The following is a 19,222-nucleotide window of genomic DNA, read 5'->3' on the forward strand; positions in this document are numbered from 1 at the left end:
ACATACAAGGCAAAACAAGCTAACCAGGTTGAAACTCAGCAACCACTGAAACATTACTTACCAAGTAACAATGCAGTACTTAACTAAAAAACAAAGTTGTACAAATCCTATTTTCTCTTACGTCCTAGAGGATGCTGGGGTCCACATTACTACCATGGGTATATACCAAAGCTCCCAGAACGGGAGGGAGAGCACGGAGGCTCCTGCAGAACTGATTGACCAAACTTAAGGTCCTCAGAGGCCAAAGTATTGAACTTGTAGAACTTTGCAAACTTGTTCGACCCCGACCAAGTAGCCGCTCGGCAGAGTTGTAAAGTTGAGACACCCCGGGCAGCCGCCCAGGAAGAACCCACCTTACGAGTAGAGTGGACCTTAACAGACGTAGGGCTCCGTAGCCTGCCGTAGAATATGCATGCTGCATAGTGAACCTTATCCTGCGAGAGATCATCTGCTTAGAAGCAGGACACCCAATTTTCTTAAGATCATACAGGACAAACAGAGAGTCCAATTTTCTGTGACGAACAGTCCTCCTCACATAGATTTTTAGAGCCCTTACAACATCTAAGGACTTTGATGAAATTGAGGGGTCAGTCGCAACTGGCACCCCAATAGGTTGGTTGATATGAAATGCCAACACAACCTTCAGAAGAAACTGCTGACGTGTCCGGAGCTCAGCTCTATCTTCATGGAAGATCAAGTATGGGCTTTTACATGACAAAGCCCACAACTCCGACACACGTCTAGCAGAAGCTAAGGCCAACAAAGTGACAGCCATCCACGTGAGAAACTTGACCTCAACCTTCTGTAGAGGCTCAAACCAGTCCGACAAGAAGAACTGCAACACCACGTTAAGATCCCTGGGCGCCGTAGGCAGTACAAAGGGAGGTTGGATGTGCAGAACTCCCTTCAAAAAAGTCTGAACCTCAGGGAGGGCAGCCAACTGTTTCTGGAAGAAAATGGATAGGGCCGAAATCTGGACCTTTACGGATTCTAACCTCAGGCCCATATCCACACATGATTGCAGGAAGAGAAGAAATCGTCCCAGTTGAAACTCCACCGTAGAAAACTTCTTGGACTCCAAGATACATATTTTTTCCAAATACGATGGTAATGTTTAGACGTTACTCCTTTCCTAGCCTGTATCATGGTAGGAATAACCTTGTTCAGAATGCCCTTCCAAGCTAGTATCTGGCGTTCAAACTCCATGCCGTCAAACGTAGCCGTGGTAAGTCTTGATAGGCGAACGGCCCCTGCTGCAGCAGGTCCTCCCGAAGAGGAAGAGGCCTCGGCTCTTCTAGCAGTAGATCCACAAGATCCGCGTACCAAGACCTTCTTGGCCAGTCTGGAGCAATGGGGATCGCTTGAACCCTTGTTCTCCTTCTGAGCTTTAGCACTCTTGGAATGAGTGGGAGTGGTGGAAACATGTACACCGACAGGGAATACCCACGCAGGGGTGTATCTAGGGGTCCGAGTGCCCCTGGCAAAGTAAGGGGCTGGCGCCCCACCCCAACACACATTTGGAATAAGGTGTGAGTATTGGAAATGGGGCATGGTCTTGTTGGGGAAGGGAGTGGACACAACAGTACTTCCAATTCAATTATGCCACACAGTAGTGTCCCTCATTCACATTACACCGCACAGTAGTGTCTCGTATTCACGTTACACCATCCCTCCACCCTAACCACCTTTCCCACAGCCTGACCTTAACCCCCCCCCAAAAAAAAGCCTCTTCAGTGGTGCCTAACCCTAACCCACCCTTCCTAATCTCCCTCCCTGCAGCCTAACCCTAACACTCCAGCCCTCGCAGCCTAACCCGAACCCTCCCACGTGGCTTGCCAGTGGAGACTTTGGCACCAACTTGATCCGGATTTTGGCATTCTGCATCGCTATCTATGTTGGGATGCCAGCATCAGCATTCCGAGCAGTTTCGGGATGCTGGCGTCAGCTTTCCGACCGCCGGGATGCCAAACGCCGGCATCTTGACTGCATGCTGAATGAAAAGCTAATGAGATGCTGTGAGATGAGCCTCAAATGGACCCAGCCATTAACCAAACACCATTAGTTGGATGGTAGAAGTGCTTCCTGTTAGAAGAAACATCAGGGTGCCATCACTTCCAAGATAAAATGATCAATTATACAATTAACTGATATACATTTCCTTAAACATGGCCTTGAAATAGGTAAGATATGTATTTTCTTTATTACACTCATCAAGTTAAAGTTTTCGCTTACTTACAACTTACTTACATCTAACATGCATGAAAATCATGTAGTTTTCCAGGTACGGTCCCTTCTCCCAAACACGGACACTTTTTTATTATCTTCAACAACTAATAGATCTGTAGCACTGAGCTATACAACAATTGCTGTGTACCAGCGGTACAAATTATGCGGGTACGCTCGGGCAAGGAGTACCCTTAAGAATTTTGCAGCGGGTACGCAGTACCACCTTCCACACACTTTGCCATTGCCACAATTATAATGCGCCACAAAGCAACAAGACCATGGTGCTCGGCAGCATGACGGCTCCTCCCACTTTGTCAGGGTTACTGGGAGTGCGACAGTTGCTGTATTTTCCTGTTATAATGGAGGCATTACTGTATATTGTTATTGAGGCATTACTATATATTGTTATTAAATTGGGGGCATTACTATATATTTCTATTATACTGGAGGTATCACTATATATTTCTATTATACTGGAGGCATTACTATATATTTTTAGCCTTGCCTCCAGAATACAAAAAAAAGGGGCTATGTCATGTGACCACACCGCCAGTGTCATGTAGCCACTCCCACTAGCAGCATGTGACCATGCCCCATCACAACACATGACCACGCCCATTTTCGGCACTCAGTACCCATAAGAAAATATTTCTACTTGCACCACTGCTGTGTACCTGGCAGATTCTATTACTGCCGGCGCAGCGCCGGTTTCCGTCAGCACCGCACTGCACTAGTGATCAGACTAGTGTCCGGCAGCACCGCACTTGTAATCAGACTCACAATAAACTACAGTTCCCAGCAGCCCTTGTGCCGGGAGCTCCCAGCAACAAGGGATGCCCGGAGCTGTAGTTTATTTTGAGTCTGACTACAAGTGCGGTGCTGCCGGACACCAGCGCCGCTCCAGCAGTAATAGACTCTCACCAGGTACAGTCTGACAGTACTGCTTTTCTATCCTTTGGCCGCGGCTGGCACAGCCAGGGGGCGCCCCCTCCTTGCCTGGCGCCCCTGGCGAGTGCCATCCTGGCCAATAGGTAGATACACCCCTGTACCCACGCAGTCACTAGGGCGTCCACCGCCACTGCTTGCGGGTCCCTCGACCTGGAACAATATCGCCGAAGCTTCTTGTTGAAACAAGAGGCCATCATGTCGATTTGGGGTACACCCCAAAGATCTGTTACCTCCTTGAACACCTCCGGATGGAGACCCCACTCCCCTGGATGGAGATCGTGTCTGCTGAGGAAGTCCGCTTCCCAGTTGTCTACTCCCGGAATGAAGATTACTGACAGCGCCAACGCGTGTTTTTCTGCCCAGAGGATGATTCTTGTTACCTCTGACATTGCAGCTCTGCTCTTCGTTCCGCCCTGACGGTTTATGTAAGCCACTGTTATTACACTGTCCAACTGCACTTGAATGGCCTGATTTCTCAGAAGATGGGCCGCTTGGAGAAGATCGTTGTAGACGGCTCTTAGTTCCAGAATGTTTATCGGTAGGCTAGCTTCCAGACTTGACCACCTTCCTTGGCAGGTTTCCCCTTGAGTGACTGCGCCCCAGCCCGGAGACTTGCACCCGTGGTTAGAAGGATCCATTCGTGAATCCCGAACCTGCGGCCCTCCAGAAGGTGAGGTAATTGTAGCCACCAGAGGAGTGAAATCCTGGCCTTTGGCGACAGACGTATTCTCTGGTACATGTGTAGATGAGATCCCGACCACTTGTCCAGGAGATCCAGTTGGAAGGACCAAGCATGAACCCTCCCGTACTGCAAAGCCTCGTAAGAGGCCACCATCTTCCCCAGAAGGCGAATGCACTGCTGAACCGACACCCGGGCTGGCTTCAGGACATCCTGGACCATTGTTTGCATCACGAATGCTTTTTCCTCTGGAAGAAACACCCTCTGCACTACCGTGTCGAGGATCATTCCCAGAAAGGACAACCTCCTGGTTGGTTCCAAATGTGATTTTGGAAGATTCAGGATCCAACCGTGTTCCCTGAGTAGATGGGTCATGAGAACAATGGACTGTAACAGCTTCTCCTTGGATGATGCCTTTATCAGCAGATCGTCCAGATATGGAATTATGTTCACCTCCTGTCTGCAGAGGAGAACCATCATTTCCACCATCACCTTTGTGAATACCCTCGGTGCTGTGGATGGCCGATTGGCAGGGCCTGGAATTGAAAATGACAGTCCAACAGTGCGAATCGGAGATAAGCTTGATGGGGCGGCCAAATCGGAATGTGGAGGTACGCATCCTTGATATCCAGGGATACCAGGAATTCCCCCTCCTCCAGACCTGATTTCACCGCCCTTAGAGACTCCATTTTGAACTTGAACTCCCTCAGGAAGGGGTTTAGCGATTTGAAGTTCAGAATGGGCCTGACCGAACCATTCAGTTTCAGTACCACGTAAAGGTTAGAATAGTAACCTTTGTCTGGCATATGGGGTGGAACTGGTACAATAATCTGTGCCTCCACAAACTTCTGGATGGCTTCCTGTAGGACAGCCCTGTCTGCCAGCAAAGCTGGCAAGCCTGATTTGAAGAACCGGTGAGGAGGGAGATCTTGAAATTCTAGCCTGTACCCCTGGGACACAATATCTTGCACCCAGGGATCCAGGCCGGACGACACCCAGACGTGACTGAAATGCCTGAGTCTCGCCCCCACCGGCCCTACCTCCAGGCTGCACAGTCCACTGTCATGCTGAGGACTTTGGCGTACCTGAAGTAGGTTTCTGTTCCTGGGAACCCGCCGCAGCAGGCTTCTTGGATTTTGTCCGACCTCCTCTAAATAAGCTGTTGGACGGCTTGGCCTTCCTTGCTTTGGCAGTCTGAAAGGACTGAGATGCAGCTGATGAAAAGGGTTTCTTTGTAGCAGGTGCAGCTGAGGGAAGAAAAGGAGACTTACCCGCTGTAGCCGCAGAAATCCACGCATCCAACGCTTCCCCAAAGAGAGCCTGACCTGTGTAGGGTAGGGTCTCCACACCTCTCCTGGATTCCGCGTCGGCAGACCACTGGCGCAGCCAAAGTCCCCTACGAGCTGAGACAGACTTGGAAGACATCCCTACAGCCATGGAACCCAGGTCTTTAATGGATTCCACCATAAATTCTGCAGAATCCTGAATGTTACGTAAAAACAATTCAACATCACTTTTATCTATTGTATCCAAATCCTCAAGTAACGTGCCTTACCACTTTACTATAGCTTTGGAAATCCATGTACAGGCAATAGTAGGACGTAGTATCACCCCTGAAGCCGTGTATATGGATTTGAGCGTTAGTGTCAATTTTGTGATCAGCCGGCTCTTTTAAGGCGGTAGATCCTGGAACAGGCAAAACCACCTTTTTTGAGAGTCTGGATACAGACGTGTCAATTATGGGTGGGTTTTCCCCCTTTTTCCTATCCTCCTCAGGGAAGGGGAAAGCAACCAGAACCCTTCTAGGGATCTGGAATTTTTTCTCTGGGTTTTCCCATGCTTTCTCAAATATAGTATTTAATTCTTTAGACGCGGGGAAGGTTAGCGAGGCTTTCTTATTATAGTAACATAGTAACATTAAGGTTAACATCTAAGGTTGAAAAAAGACAATTGTCCATCGAGTTCAACCTATTTGTGGTCTCCTATGCACGATTATTTTGTATAAAATTTTGACTGAAGTTGATGACTGCCGTTATGTTTTACCCCTCTTTTTTTATAATAACCATAGTGCGTGACTATGCCCCGTAACCCTGGATATCCTTATCCATTAGGAATTTATCTAACCCATTCTTAAAGGTGTTGACTGAGTCGGCCATTACAACTCCCTCAGGCAGGGAATTCCAAACACGTATCGTCCTTACCGTAAAAAAACCTTTACGCCGTATTGTGCGGAATCTCCTCTCCTCTAACCTGAGCGAGTGTCCACGAGTTCTCTGTGTTGATCTAACCAAAAACAGGTCCTGCGCAAGATCTGTATACTGTCCCCTTATATATTTGTAAATGTTGATCATGTCCCCTCTTAATCTCCACTTTTCCAGTGTAAACATGCCTAGTCTTGCAAGCCTTTCCTCGTATTCCAGCGTCTCCATACCCTTAATTAGTTTGGTCGCCCACCTTTGAACGTTTTCTAGCTCCAGGATATCCTATTTATAGAAAGGTGCCCAGAATAGTACACAGTATTCAAGGTGTGGCCTAACAAGTGATTTATATAACAGGAGTATAATACTCTCATCCCTAGCATCAATTCCCCATTTTATGCATGCTAATATCTTATTAGCCTTCTTTGCTGCAGTCCTACTTTGGGTACTACTGCTTAGTTTGCTATCTATGAGGACACCTAAGTCCTTTTCCAGTACAGAATCCCCTAATTTTACCCCATTTAGTAGGTAGGTGTTATTTTTGTTCTTGTTACCACAGTACATTACCTTACACTTGTCTGTGTTGAAGCGCATTCTCCATTTCGCTGCCCAAGCTTCTAATTTAACTAAGTCGTACTGAAGCGACTCAGCAACCCCCTCCGCATTTTTAACTTTACACAATTTGGTATCATCTGCAAAAATTGACACCATGCTCTCTAGACCTTCTGTTAGGTCATTAATGAAAATATTGAACAATAGCGGTCCTAATACTGAGCCTTGCGGCATACCACTTAGCACTTCAGTCCAAGTTGATAAAGATCCATTAACCACAACGCGCTGCATCCTATTATCTAACCAGTTTTTGACCCAAGTGCATATTGTGCTTTCTAACCCTGATTCTTGTAGCTTGTAGATAAGTCTCATGTGTGGTACAGTGTCGAATGCTTTGGCAAAATCTAAAAAGATTACATCCACCTCTTTACCCTGATCTAGGTTTGCGCTTACTGTTTCATAAAAGCCAAGTAAGTTGGTTTTACAGGATCTGTCCTTCATAAACCCATGTTGATTCCTTTTAATGACCTTATTGACTTCAAGGAACTTCTGAATACTATCTCTTAGAATACCTTCCAATACTTTCCCCACTATAGATGTAAGACTAACTGGTCTATAATTACCTAGTTCAGCTTTACTTCGCTTTTTGAATATAGGCACTACTTCCGCTATACGCCAGTCTTTGGGAACCATACCTGATATTACTGAATCCTTAAAGATCAAAAATAGCGGTTTTGCAAGTTCAGAATGAAACTCCATTAGAACCCTTGGGTGAATACCATCGGGACCTGGTGACTTATTAATCTTTAAATGTTTTAATTGGTCACAGACTACTTCCTCGCTTAAATAAGTACCTATCAGTGGGATATTCTCATTATTGTCAGTGAAGTAAGCCTACTCAACCTGTTCAGGTGTTGTTTCAGCAATATTCAACACATCTCTAATAGCCTCTATCATCAAATGCACCCCTTTTGCAAGAGATGCCGCCCCCCGCAGCATCCCCCCCTGTCTACCGTGTCCGAATCGGTATCCGTGTCATCTTGCATAATCTGGGCAAGAGCACATTTGTGGGAACATACAGTAGGGGATCCTGAGGTAACAGAACTGGACCAAACTGCCATAGAGTTCTGTAAAACCTGAGTTGCAGATTCATTCTGTGCAACCCTAGTAGAAATCTGAGAAATCATAGTTTTAATAGAGGATAACCATTCAGGCTCCCTTGCTGGTATCTGTGCTAAACCAGTGCAATCCTGATTACATGGAATGGGATCATCCTGAGAGGACATATCCTCTGCAGCATATGACACAGAGTCCCTGGACATAGCTTAATGGAGACCACAGACACTCCACACACACACAGGGGAGGACTGACAGAGTTTCCCCTCAACAATGCCAAAAGAGACACAGAGATTGGAGCCAACCCACACGCTTTTAAGGTATAGGGAGACCCCCAACCAGCGCTGACTGTGCACCTTAATAGGTTACACAGTCTGTACACAGCCTCCCCCCACTTCTACAACCCCCTGGTACCGTAAGAGATAGCTGGAGTTGAATTGGAGGGACAGTTCTCATTGACAGTGCTTCTGCAGGCAGGAAAATGGCGCTGAACGCTGCTGGGTCCGCTCTTCTGAAGATTATGCTGGCCTGAGGAATTTGGTGGCAGCAATCCTGGGACCCTGACAGGCTTGGAGGTCAGTGTAGGGTGTAGGCGCTGGCTCAGGGCGCCCCTCACAGCGCTGCACTATGTACCGCTGAGCCCCGGAGCGCAGTTAGTACTGCGCTCCATACCCTGTTGTCGCCATCTTCACACCGGCTCCCTGCTTGCTAGGGGGGCCGGTGACTAACTCGCCACTGATCTTCTGGCTCTGTAAGGGGGTGGCGGCATGCTGCCGGGGTGAGTGATCCCCAGTGGCGGGGAACGTTCGATCCCCTCAGGAGCTCAGTGTCCTGTCAGCGGAGATAGTGGCACAGACCCCGCAGGGCGGACACTACTTCCCCCCTTAGTCCCACGAAGCAGGGAGGCTGTTGCCAGCAGTCTCCCTGTAAAATAATAAACTCTTAAAAAAAAACTTTACTAGAGAAACTCTGGAGAGCTCCCCTAGCTGTGACCGGCTCCTCCGGGCACATTTTCTAAACGGAGTCTGGTAGGAGGGGCATAGAGGGAGGAGCCAGCCCACACTATCAAACTCTTAAAGTGCCAATGGCTTCTGGTGGACCCGTCTATACCCCATGGTACTAATGTGGACCCCAGCATCCTCTAGGACGTAAGAGAAATGGCGGGAGTCGGAATCTCGACCGTAGCCCGTTATTCCCACTTGGGTGGTAGGTCCACGCCACCACCCGAGTGGCAAAAGATCCTGTGGCAAGCGCAGCTCGCCACTGGGCCCAAAACGTGGTGAGCGCAGCTGTTGGGATGCCGCTGTTGGGATCCTGACAGCCGGCATCCCATCAGCAGAGATTACATATATATTCCGTTAATTATCTCATATGTGATACTGATGAGATCTGTAAATTTGTCACTGTTAGAGGTTCCTGAGGACTGGATTGTGGAAACAGTGCAGCAGAATCCTCCTCTTGAGCCTTTATAAAACACATTGAAGACAGTTTATTTTCTCAGTAGCTATTTCTACAGTTAGAAGAGTCTCAAGGCTAATGGTGTGTAGACACGGTGAGATATTTTCTTTCGATTTTGACAATATAGTCAAAATCGCAAGAAAAGTTAGAGCAGATCGCAAGGTGAAAGTCACCTTGCGATCCCGATTCGATCCCGATCCGCGGTCCCGCCAGGTCGGCATCGCAAGAACAGATAGACTGTGCAGGCAAGTCAATACTTGCTAGATTGGTATACTATCTAGTTCATATCGCAAGTGTTTCCAGTAGCTTGCGATATGAGCTTGCGATGCCAATCTGCGTCATCACAGCCACTCCCCACCGCGTCCATTTTCTTCATTCACTGCGCGGAGGCTGAAGAAGCTACACGTGGAGCAGTGGGCTGCAGAAACCATCTTGAAAAACAGTATCAGCAGCGGGGTGGGGGGCAGCACTGGGGGTGGGGCAATGTATGTGGCACTGGGGGCACTGTATCTGGCACTGGGGGCAATGTATCTGGCGCTGGGGGGGCAGTGTATCTGGCACTGGGGGCAATATGGCGCTGGAGGGGGCAGTGTTTCTGGCACTGGGGACAATGTATCTGGCGCTGGGGGGGCAGTGTATCTGGCACTATGGGCAATCTGGCGCTGGGGGGCAATGTAAATGGCACTGTCATCGAGGAATTCTGATTTGTTTATTTTTTTTATAAAGATCAGACTGTTCTTCAGGCAAGTCCCTCTTTTTATTATAAGGCAGTCTCTGGGTTTCACATTAATCAAGATTGTGATCCCCTAGTTTGGACATGGTCAGGGCATTAAGGTCATATGTTGTTGACAGAACTACAGATGCCTGTAAGACAAATAAACTTTTGATCCTCTACAATACTCAGAGTGATTAAAAGGCTGGCTTCCAAGCAGTCTAATGCCAGGAGGGTTACTTCTAGCATAAAACATTGTTTCTTCTGCAATGCAGCACAGCGCTTAGCTCAGCAGCTGTGTAGGGTCATCACCCTACCAGATGTATTTGCCTCCAGGGAGGACACAAGCCAGATGAAGGGTGCCTAACAACGCACTGGCCCATAGAAGCAGCTTTGGGGCTATCCTAATGTATTTCAAGTGTTGCTAAACGGAGTCCTTAAAAAACATGACTTATTCCTTATGGTAAATGCTTTTCTTTAAGTCCATTGGCACAGGGCATACAACCCATAGTGGTTGTTTCTTTGTAACATGGAACAGACTTTGCTCTTCCCCCTTTCATGTTCATTCATTTCCTCCTCTTTATCTTTTCATGTGCTGCTTGTTAAACTTAACTGAAACGGTCCCGGCAGGTTCAGGACTATAGAGAAGAGAACGAGGACACATCTGATTTAAAGTGTAGTGCCCCTACCCCTATGCACCATCCCACACACAGGGGCAGATTCAAAGATAGATGCAGTAGTACAGTCACTGTATCTTTATACGCAGCATGTGCTAAGGTATGTAACAGCAGCAGATGTTTTGAGTAGAAAGACAACCACTGTATGCTTGTGTGATCTGCTTCTGCATCCAAAGACCAGCATCGGTTCCTCTGTGTGAAAACTGGTCATCAAAGGATGGCCAGTGTTATCGAGATGCCGGCGCCAGTGAAACTGCGTCGAAGATGCAGTCACTGAACACGGCACGACTATGAAACAGGATAGATATGCCCCCGGTTTTCAAGAATGCTGCTCATCGCCGCCCTGTCTACACCCCCAGATGGCCACAGCATGTAAACTGAGTTCTGGACATACAAAGTGCACCATCAGAGATGTACGTGCATACATCTCTGAATTAGGGGATGTTAGGACCTGCCATCACAGCTTGTCCCGCCAGCTGGTCCTACTGCAGCGGCTTCCAGGTCCGGCATTTGTTCGGCAATGGACGTTGCACAGAATCATGGTCCCAGCTGTTCCTAAGCAGCCAGGACGCTATTTGTTTGTATGTGCAGTCGCACACCTGCACTAACTTTGTAATAGAAGGCTGGACCTGTAGCATACACTTGTCTCAAAGATTAATCCATGCACGTGTAAGTACATACGACCGGTACAGTGAAACTGCGAATGGCTCATTAAATCAGTTATTGGTTGTTACAACTTAGACCTGATCTACTTAGGGAAGCTGAAGCTGTAATATTTTCTGTGCAGAGACTCTTGTACACCCAAGACTTAAGACTGGTAGATAATATACTATAATAATCACTTTTCCCTTAAGGCTGGATGTGCCTACTGGTACTGGGATGCCACCAGGACTTACGCTACTGAAGGTAGTACAAGCTTAACCCTGAGTGACCCAAATCAAATCCATTAAGGAAAAAGACTAAAAAAAGAAGAAGTAGGAACTAGATAAAAGGACGATGAGATGAGATGAGATGAGACAATAATAATGAGGTCGAGAATATAAACTGAGCACAGTATGGGAGAACAGATGTGCATAGAATATGAACCAGGCAGGACATATGGTAAGAAGAGAAATTATATGGTAATGAAAGGACAGAGAGAACTGCAAACTCAAACAAACAGGAAAAGGACAGTAAATAAAAGCTACTGTATAAGTTGGTACCAAGCTAATGTTAGTATGGGTTTGAAGAATAAACAGGGGCACCGGCACACAGATGGGGTAAGCAATACGTGGCAAACAAATAAAGAATAAGATAGTTTCAAAGACAAGCAGTACTGGAAAAGGGAACAGGGCCATGGTGCAGAAGTCATGGGCCACGGCGGCTCGTGATAGTACCCCCCCTGAGGAGGGGTCAACAAACCTTTAGATCTCAGCTTCCAAAGGAATTCTTTAGAGAAAGCCTTCTTCAATGTATGAGCATGCAAATTCTTGTCCAACACCAAAGATCTCTCTTCCGGTCCATACCCGTTCCAATGGACTAAAAACTTCAGTTGTCCACAGACCAGCCTGGAGTCCAGAATTTTTTCCACCACAAATTCTAACTGATCCCTAACCAAAATAGGAGGTGGCCTCTGGAGACGATCCACCCTGAAACTATAAGATTGGACGACTGACTTAAGGACAGAACAGTGAAAAACATTGTTCATTTTCAAGGACATGGGTAACTGTAGATGAAAAGCCACCATGTTCACATGTCCAATAATTCTAAAAGGTCCAGTGAACTTTGGACCAAATTTCTGTGATGGTTGATGTAATCTGATATTTAGAGTAGACAACCAGACCATATCTCCAACCTTAAAAGAACACTTCTGTATCTATAAAAAAAAAAAATTTAGACCGCAAAGAAGCCCTCTTTAATGCCTGATGTGCCTTTCTCAGGAAACTTCTCAACCTGGTCACCAACCCAGGAGAGGAAGATCTGTTTTGAACAGGGTCAAAAGCATTCACCTTGGGATCACGACCAAAGACACAAAAGAAAGGTGAAATCTTGGATGCAGAATGACATGAATCATAATATGCAAATTCATGGGCAGAACTCTAGACTGGGACTTGTTAACTCTTCCCATCTGCCCATTAGACTGAGGATGATAGCCAGACAATAGGCTAATATGCATTCCCAGACTTCAACAAAATTATTTTCAAAATCTAGCAATGAACTGGGGCCCCCTATCGGACACAGTATCCAGTGGTAAACCATGAAGTCTGCATATATGATGAATAAATAAGTCAGCTAACTCTTTAGAGTAGAGCCACAAAATGAGCCATCTTTCTAAACCGATCCACAGTAACCCAAATGTTGGTATTCTAAAAAAAGGGAGGAAGAGCCACAATAAATTCCATGGAAATATGGGACCATGGCCTACATACAATGGACAAAGGAAGAAGTTGGCCTATAGGGGCCTTCCGAGAAGTCTTATTCCAGGTGCATACTTCACAATAAAGCACAAATTGTTGGGTGTCTTGAGACATGGTAGACCACCAAACTGCTTGAGTCAATTGCTCTAAAGTCTTAGCAAATCCAGAATACCTGGAAGTCTTGGCAGAATGAAACTGCAATAACATAGGCTTACGACAAGCTTTGGGAATGAATAAATGATCAGGCTGAGTCTCCGCAGGAGCTTGGAACTGTAAGGACAAAACTCGAGAGCTGAGATCTTGGTCAATCCAGCATGAATAACAGAAGTGGGCACAATAGATGATTCTGAACTCTTAGAGTCTTGTACCGGCAGAAATCTATGGGACAAGGCATCTGCCTTAATATTCTTGGATCCTGGTCTGAAGGTAATCACTAAATTAAACATGGAGAAGAACAGAGCCCAGTGAGCCTGCTGGGGGTTCAATCTTTTAGCAGCTTCAATATAGGCTAGGTTATTGTGGTCAGTAAACACTGTAACCACATGTAGTGCTCCTTCCAACCAGAGACACCATTCCTCAAAGACCCATTTAATGGCCAACAGCTCCCGGTTACCAACATCATACTGTAGTTCCTCTCAGCTGAGGAAAACTTTCAGAAGAAGAAAGCACGGGGATGAACTCTTCGGTCCTCAGGGTCTCTTTGCGAGAGAACAGCTCCTGCTCCAACATCTGAAGCATCCACCTCTACCAGAAAGGGCAAATCCGGGTTAGGGTGATGAAGGCCTGGCGCTGAAGTGAATGACTTCTTCAGTCTCTCAAAAGCCAACACCACTTGAGGTGACCAATGCTGGACATCTGCCCATTTCTTAGTGAGGTCCACTATGAGGGCAACAATAGAGGAAAAAGAATGAATGAATCGTCTATAACAATTAGAAAATCCAAGGAAGCGTTGGACTGGTTTAAGGTTAAAGGGACGAGCCCATGCTAGAATTGCTTGGACTGTCTTCAGGTCCATAAAAAATCTTCTAGGCGAGACGATGTAACCCAAGAAGGACACCTCCCTCTTCTTAAATTCACATTTTTCCAATTTGGCATACAACTTATGCTCCCGAAGCTTCTGGAGTATCATCTTCACATGATCTCGATGTTCAGACAATTTCTTAGAACGGATGAGAATGTCATCTAAATACACAACAACAAAATGACCCAGGTACTCCCTGAGAACTTTGCTAGTTAAATCCTGGAAGAAGGCTGGGGCACTTGACAGTCCAAATGGCATAACAAAATATTCATATTGCCCGGTGTGTGTAAAAAGCCGTCTTCAGCTCATCACCTTCAAGAATCCGCACAAGGTTGTAAGTCCCCCACCACCCCTGATTCTAGAGGTTCAGAAGGTATATTTAAAGATGAGCGAAGGGGATATCCTAGAATTCCTTGCCATCCCACAGTCCAGGAAGGTGAGAACCGACCCCTTCCTGTCATCAATAGTAAGCTCCACAGGGATTAAGATGGAGTTTGAGGGTGTAATGGTAGAAATACCCAAGTGAATTCCTCCAACCTCACTCAAAGTGGCAACAAAGTGACCATGTTCCCCGCAGTACAGACAGAGACCTTGGGCTGCCTCCATTTTATCTCATCAGGTTAGCCAAGTACCCCCCAAGCTGCATGGGTTTCAGATTGATCCTCCAAAACATCAGGACTGGAAGGATGGTGTGTAGAACTCCAAATTCCCGGAAACAGCAATCAACTCGAATGGCCAATTTCATAAGAGCATCTAAAGACTTGGCAGGCGAATACTGCACTAGGCAGTCTTTCATCTGCTCAGTGAGGCCGATACAAAACTGACTCCGAAGAGCCGCATCATTCCATCAAGAATCTACTGTCCATCTTCTGAACTCTGTACAATACGACTCTGCAGTGCCACGGGCCTCTGCAAGGGAGCGAAGATGAAGGCCGCTTGATCTTGGTCATCATATAAAAGACCCATGGCTGAAATGAAAGAATCAACTGAGGAAAGTGTCTCAGATCCCGCAGGCAGTCCAAATGCCCAAGTCTGAGGATCCCCTCGGAACACAGAAATTACAATCTTAACTCTCTGACACTCAGGACCAGACGATTCTGGCCTAATATTGAAATATAATTTACAACTCCCACAGAAATTAAAGAATTGTTCTCTGACTCCAGAAAACCGATCTGGTAAATTAATCTTCAGCTCTTTACTCCCATTAGAGGCGATTCCCTGCTAAAAGGTTTGTTCCTGAAAGGCTAATTTAAAAGGGCACTCCTGAAGTTTCTGCATAAGTCTCTGAATTTGATTAGCCAAAACCTTAGCCGGACTCTGTGTAGAAGGATCCATGTCGACTCTAAAAAGATTCCCGTTAGTGCCTCCTTCTAGTTCTTCTGGCTGGTCATAATATAACGATTGGGACTGGATCCTTTTAAGGAATAAGCCGTAATATCTTCTGGGCAAAGACCTTTGTACACCCAAGGCTTAAGACTGGTAGAACTCAGTAGTAGGTCTTCTTGCCTATAATAGCCACTTTTCCCTTAAGGCTAGACGAGCCTATCGGTACTGGGATGCCATCAGGACTTACACTACTGAAGGTAGTACAAGCTTAAAGCTGAGTGATCTGAATCAATGCCATTAAGGAGAAAGACTAAAGAAAAGACAAGGAAGTATGAACTAGATAAAAGGATGAACAGAAGAGACAATGATAATGAGGTCGAGAATATAAACTTAGCACAGTATGGGAGAACAGGTGTGCCTAGAATATGAAACAGGCAGGACGTATGGTAAGAAGAGAGAATGATGGAGAGAACCACACACTCAAACAATTAGGAAAAGTACAGGAAATAAGCTACTACATAACTGGGGTAACAAGCTAATGCTAGTGTGGGTATAAAGAATAAACAGAGATACCGCACAGAAAGAATAAGATAGTTTCAAAGACAAGCAGTACTAGAAAATGGAACATATATAAACTGCACACAAAATATTGTGAGTCTGGACTGAACAAGAACCAGATTTAGTGCTACAACTAGGAACTCTTGTACAGAGAGATGATAGCTCCCGCTGTGACCGGGCACTATGACCAGCAAGGAGTGAGTGGCATACGCAGGCTGTAAAGGAAGCATAAGCAAATCAAACACACAGCCCAGGCAAGCCTCACTTAATTAAATATACTATGTTGCTAAGGAGCCAGCTGCTGGAGAGCAGAAGTTCTCAAGCGTCTGGTTGCTTAGCAATGACCGGAAGCTGCGGAAGTCACAATCCATGGCGGTTTGTGATATTGGTGTCTATTTTCTGATTGGTGCCTGCTCCTGTTAATAAGCTTCCAGCCCAGCTCTCACTTGTCGGTGATTGTTTCCTTCTGCAAGTTGTTATTGTTGTGTATGCTGCCTGGCCCTGCTCTGTATCCTGGAAACCTGTTCCTTGCTTGGGCAAAAGCTTCAGATGTTTGCTGTGTACAGTTTCTTCCTTTTAGATTGAAGACTCCAACTAATATTGCATAATCTCTTATCCTTGTCTGCTATATTGAGGTTTTCAATATATTATTTTCCCCTGTTTTTGCTGTATTCTCTACCTGCAGTTTCTGTATCCCAAACCTGCTAATTCTGCTCCAGAACCTAGTCTCATGTCCATCTACTCGCGATCACCTGACGATTGTATAAGCTTCTACTGTTTCGAGTTTAAGACCGGGTGGCATGCTAAGTACCCATGAGTGTGTTGTACTCTAAGGGAACAACGTGCGGTTGTTATTGGCAGTTGACCTCACTAGTGTGACTCTAGGGGTCTTATATAGGCCCTCATTCCGACCTGATCACACACTGCACTTCTTCGCAGTGGTTCGATCGGGTCTAGAATGCGCATGCGTGCCGTGCGCATTGCGCACACGTGTCATTGCCCGGCGACATCCGTCACCGGGCAAAGACGCTGACAGCAAAGAAAGCGGTCGCAGTGGCGACCGTAAGAAGATTGACAGCAGGAAGGCGTTCCGGGGCGTCAACTGACCATTTGAAGCCGTTTTCGGGGAGTGGTAAGAAAAATGCAGGCATGTCCAGGCGAACGGAGGGCGGATGTCTGACGTCAAAGCCGTGACCATCATTGCTGGACCTGTCGCACAGGGTAAGTATGTCCAGAGCTGGTCTTGTTTTGTGTGAAACTTTTTTAGCATAGCAAGGCTGCACAAGCGATCGCAGCCCTGCTATGCTAAAATACACTCCCCCATAGGCGGAGATTAGTTGATAGCACCAGCAGCAAAAAGTTGCTTGGTGCGATCAACTCGGAATGAGGGCCATAATCGCTTGGGTTTTCCATAACTGGCATCTAAAAAAAACCCAAAACCTGCTAAATTTGATAACATCAGTGCTGTTTCTTAAATCTAGCTAGGTGTCTGTCCTACATGTGACTTCAAAAAGTAAACATAATATGAATGATTCATAACCTCATGTATTCCCTTTATTCATATCATATCATATCAACAAACATGAATAACAACACTCTAAGAAATAGTTGTGCTTTTGTTACCTGAAAATGGAATATCCCAGCATAGTTTTCTGTGAAATTCTGATCAGGAGGTATGACTCGAAAGAGTAATTTTTCATTGAGGGTCAAGCAAGCAATGGCAGCCAAAAACCAGCAGTCTCCTGATGAATCAAGCAGTAGAAGGATTAGCATATATTACATGTTTGCAGCTGTTAGCCTTAAAAACTTAAATACCAGTATAGATATTAGATTTGGTATGTTTTAAAGATGAGCAGAGTCTTGTGTTTTGGTTTTATAAAACCACCCTCAATGTTTTGGGTTCAGATTTAAAAATCATAACCTTGAATTTTGAATTTCTTGAATATGGATAAAAAACCACTAAAATCATGTAATTTTTTCCAATCCAAAATCAGAAATTTGGATTTAAAATCCGAATTCTGAGTGGCGAGAAGATCTGAACCAGGACTATGTTCTGTTTGGGTCCTCAAAATTTGGGTGGGTTTGGATTTCTAAAGAACAAAACTGCATATCTCTAGTATGTTTGTGATTTAAGTTTTTTTTTTTTGTAACATCATTCAGGGTACCTAAAATAGAGTGAATGACATTTACAAATTACCCTTGTTTTCCCCTAGCATTTTCCTTTATTAAACGGTTTGGCTGGACTCTTCTCAGTGAAGTATGGGGAGGCTCTACTGCAGGGCCAATACTACTATTAGGCAGCTGCTTGGATAACCAATGGATTCCAATGGGCACCTAAAAGACTGAGTGGCAGATTTATTAAGCCTGGTGAAGTGATAAAGTGGAAGGTGATAACGCACCAGCCAGTCAGCTCCTAACTGTCATTTTTCAAACCCAGTATTTAACATGGAAGTTAGGAGCTGATTGGATAATGCGTTATCACCTTCCACTTTAACACTTCACCAGGCTTAATAAATCTGCCCCTGTATGAATGACATTCACCCCGTGTTTCTAATGCTCTTGCTGTAACTTACATTGGACCTGATTCTGAGTTGCACACAGTGGCAGCTGTTATTGAGTCTTTGCCACAGTCACTTCTGTGACTTTATGCTAATGCTGCTACAATCCCTTCCCTGGTGTCAACCCATGTGTCCAGATGTGCAAGGACTGAGACTCCAACTTTCATCGTTTCTAGATGTTGCATTACCGTCTGGTACAGTACATCTTAAGATGATCAGTCAGTCGCACAATCCCTACAGCAGGTGCAGTTTCTCCATCTGGGTATAGCTCCCTAAGTGAGCCGCAGTGTGACTCTGTAGGCGACCATTTTTGTTTGACACTGCAACACTCCCATAAGACATAACATATCAGTGCATCTTTTTAGCCCTCCTCATTACCGACCAGTCACCATTCAGGGGCACCGCTTACATTTCTGCTACCATGCACCTAATTTTGTTCTTACACAGTGCTACTCAAACACATACACATATTAAAAACATTGCTCCATTGCGTCTGATATTACCACAGTGAATGAAGTGCTGGCTGCTGACCTGTTGCTGCTCCAAGTCTTAGATGAGATGGCAGTGTGGTTCTTAGCTATGATGTCACGGCCAAGTGCCTTCGCTCACTCTGCGGATGCCAGTCTCACCTCCCACCTGCAAAATGGCAGGGATTTGGGCACCCCTGCATTACCCATAGGTAATGCAGTTTAGAATGATGAATTACATAATCACTGAACAGCAGAAATTATTATCTTTTTATTTTGGAAGATTTTTGTTTATTGATTTCAAGATAAATGAGCTCATAAACTAGACCA

General features: G+C 45.7%; 1 protein-coding gene across 5 annotated transcripts in view; it reads right to left on the bottom strand.

Moving 5' to 3' along the window:
- The window catches only part of CAPN3 (calpain 3), a 354,142-nt gene that overhangs the window by 208,348 nt on the left and 126,572 nt on the right, over window positions 1–19,222 (bottom strand). For all 5 annotated transcript variants that reach the window (XM_063947837.1, XM_063947835.1, XM_063947834.1 and 2 more), the window contains exon 3: window positions 17,491–17,609. In XM_063947837.1, the coding sequence (XP_063803907.1) occupies window positions 17,491–17,609 (119 nt within the window). The remainder of the gene's footprint in view (window positions 1–17,490; window positions 17,610–19,222) is intronic.

This window comes from Pseudophryne corroboree, chromosome 12 (genome assembly GCF_028390025.1).
Source record: "Pseudophryne corroboree isolate aPseCor3 chromosome 12, aPseCor3.hap2, whole genome shotgun sequence".
Taxonomy (NCBI): domain Eukaryota; kingdom Metazoa; phylum Chordata; class Amphibia; order Anura; family Myobatrachidae; genus Pseudophryne; species Pseudophryne corroboree.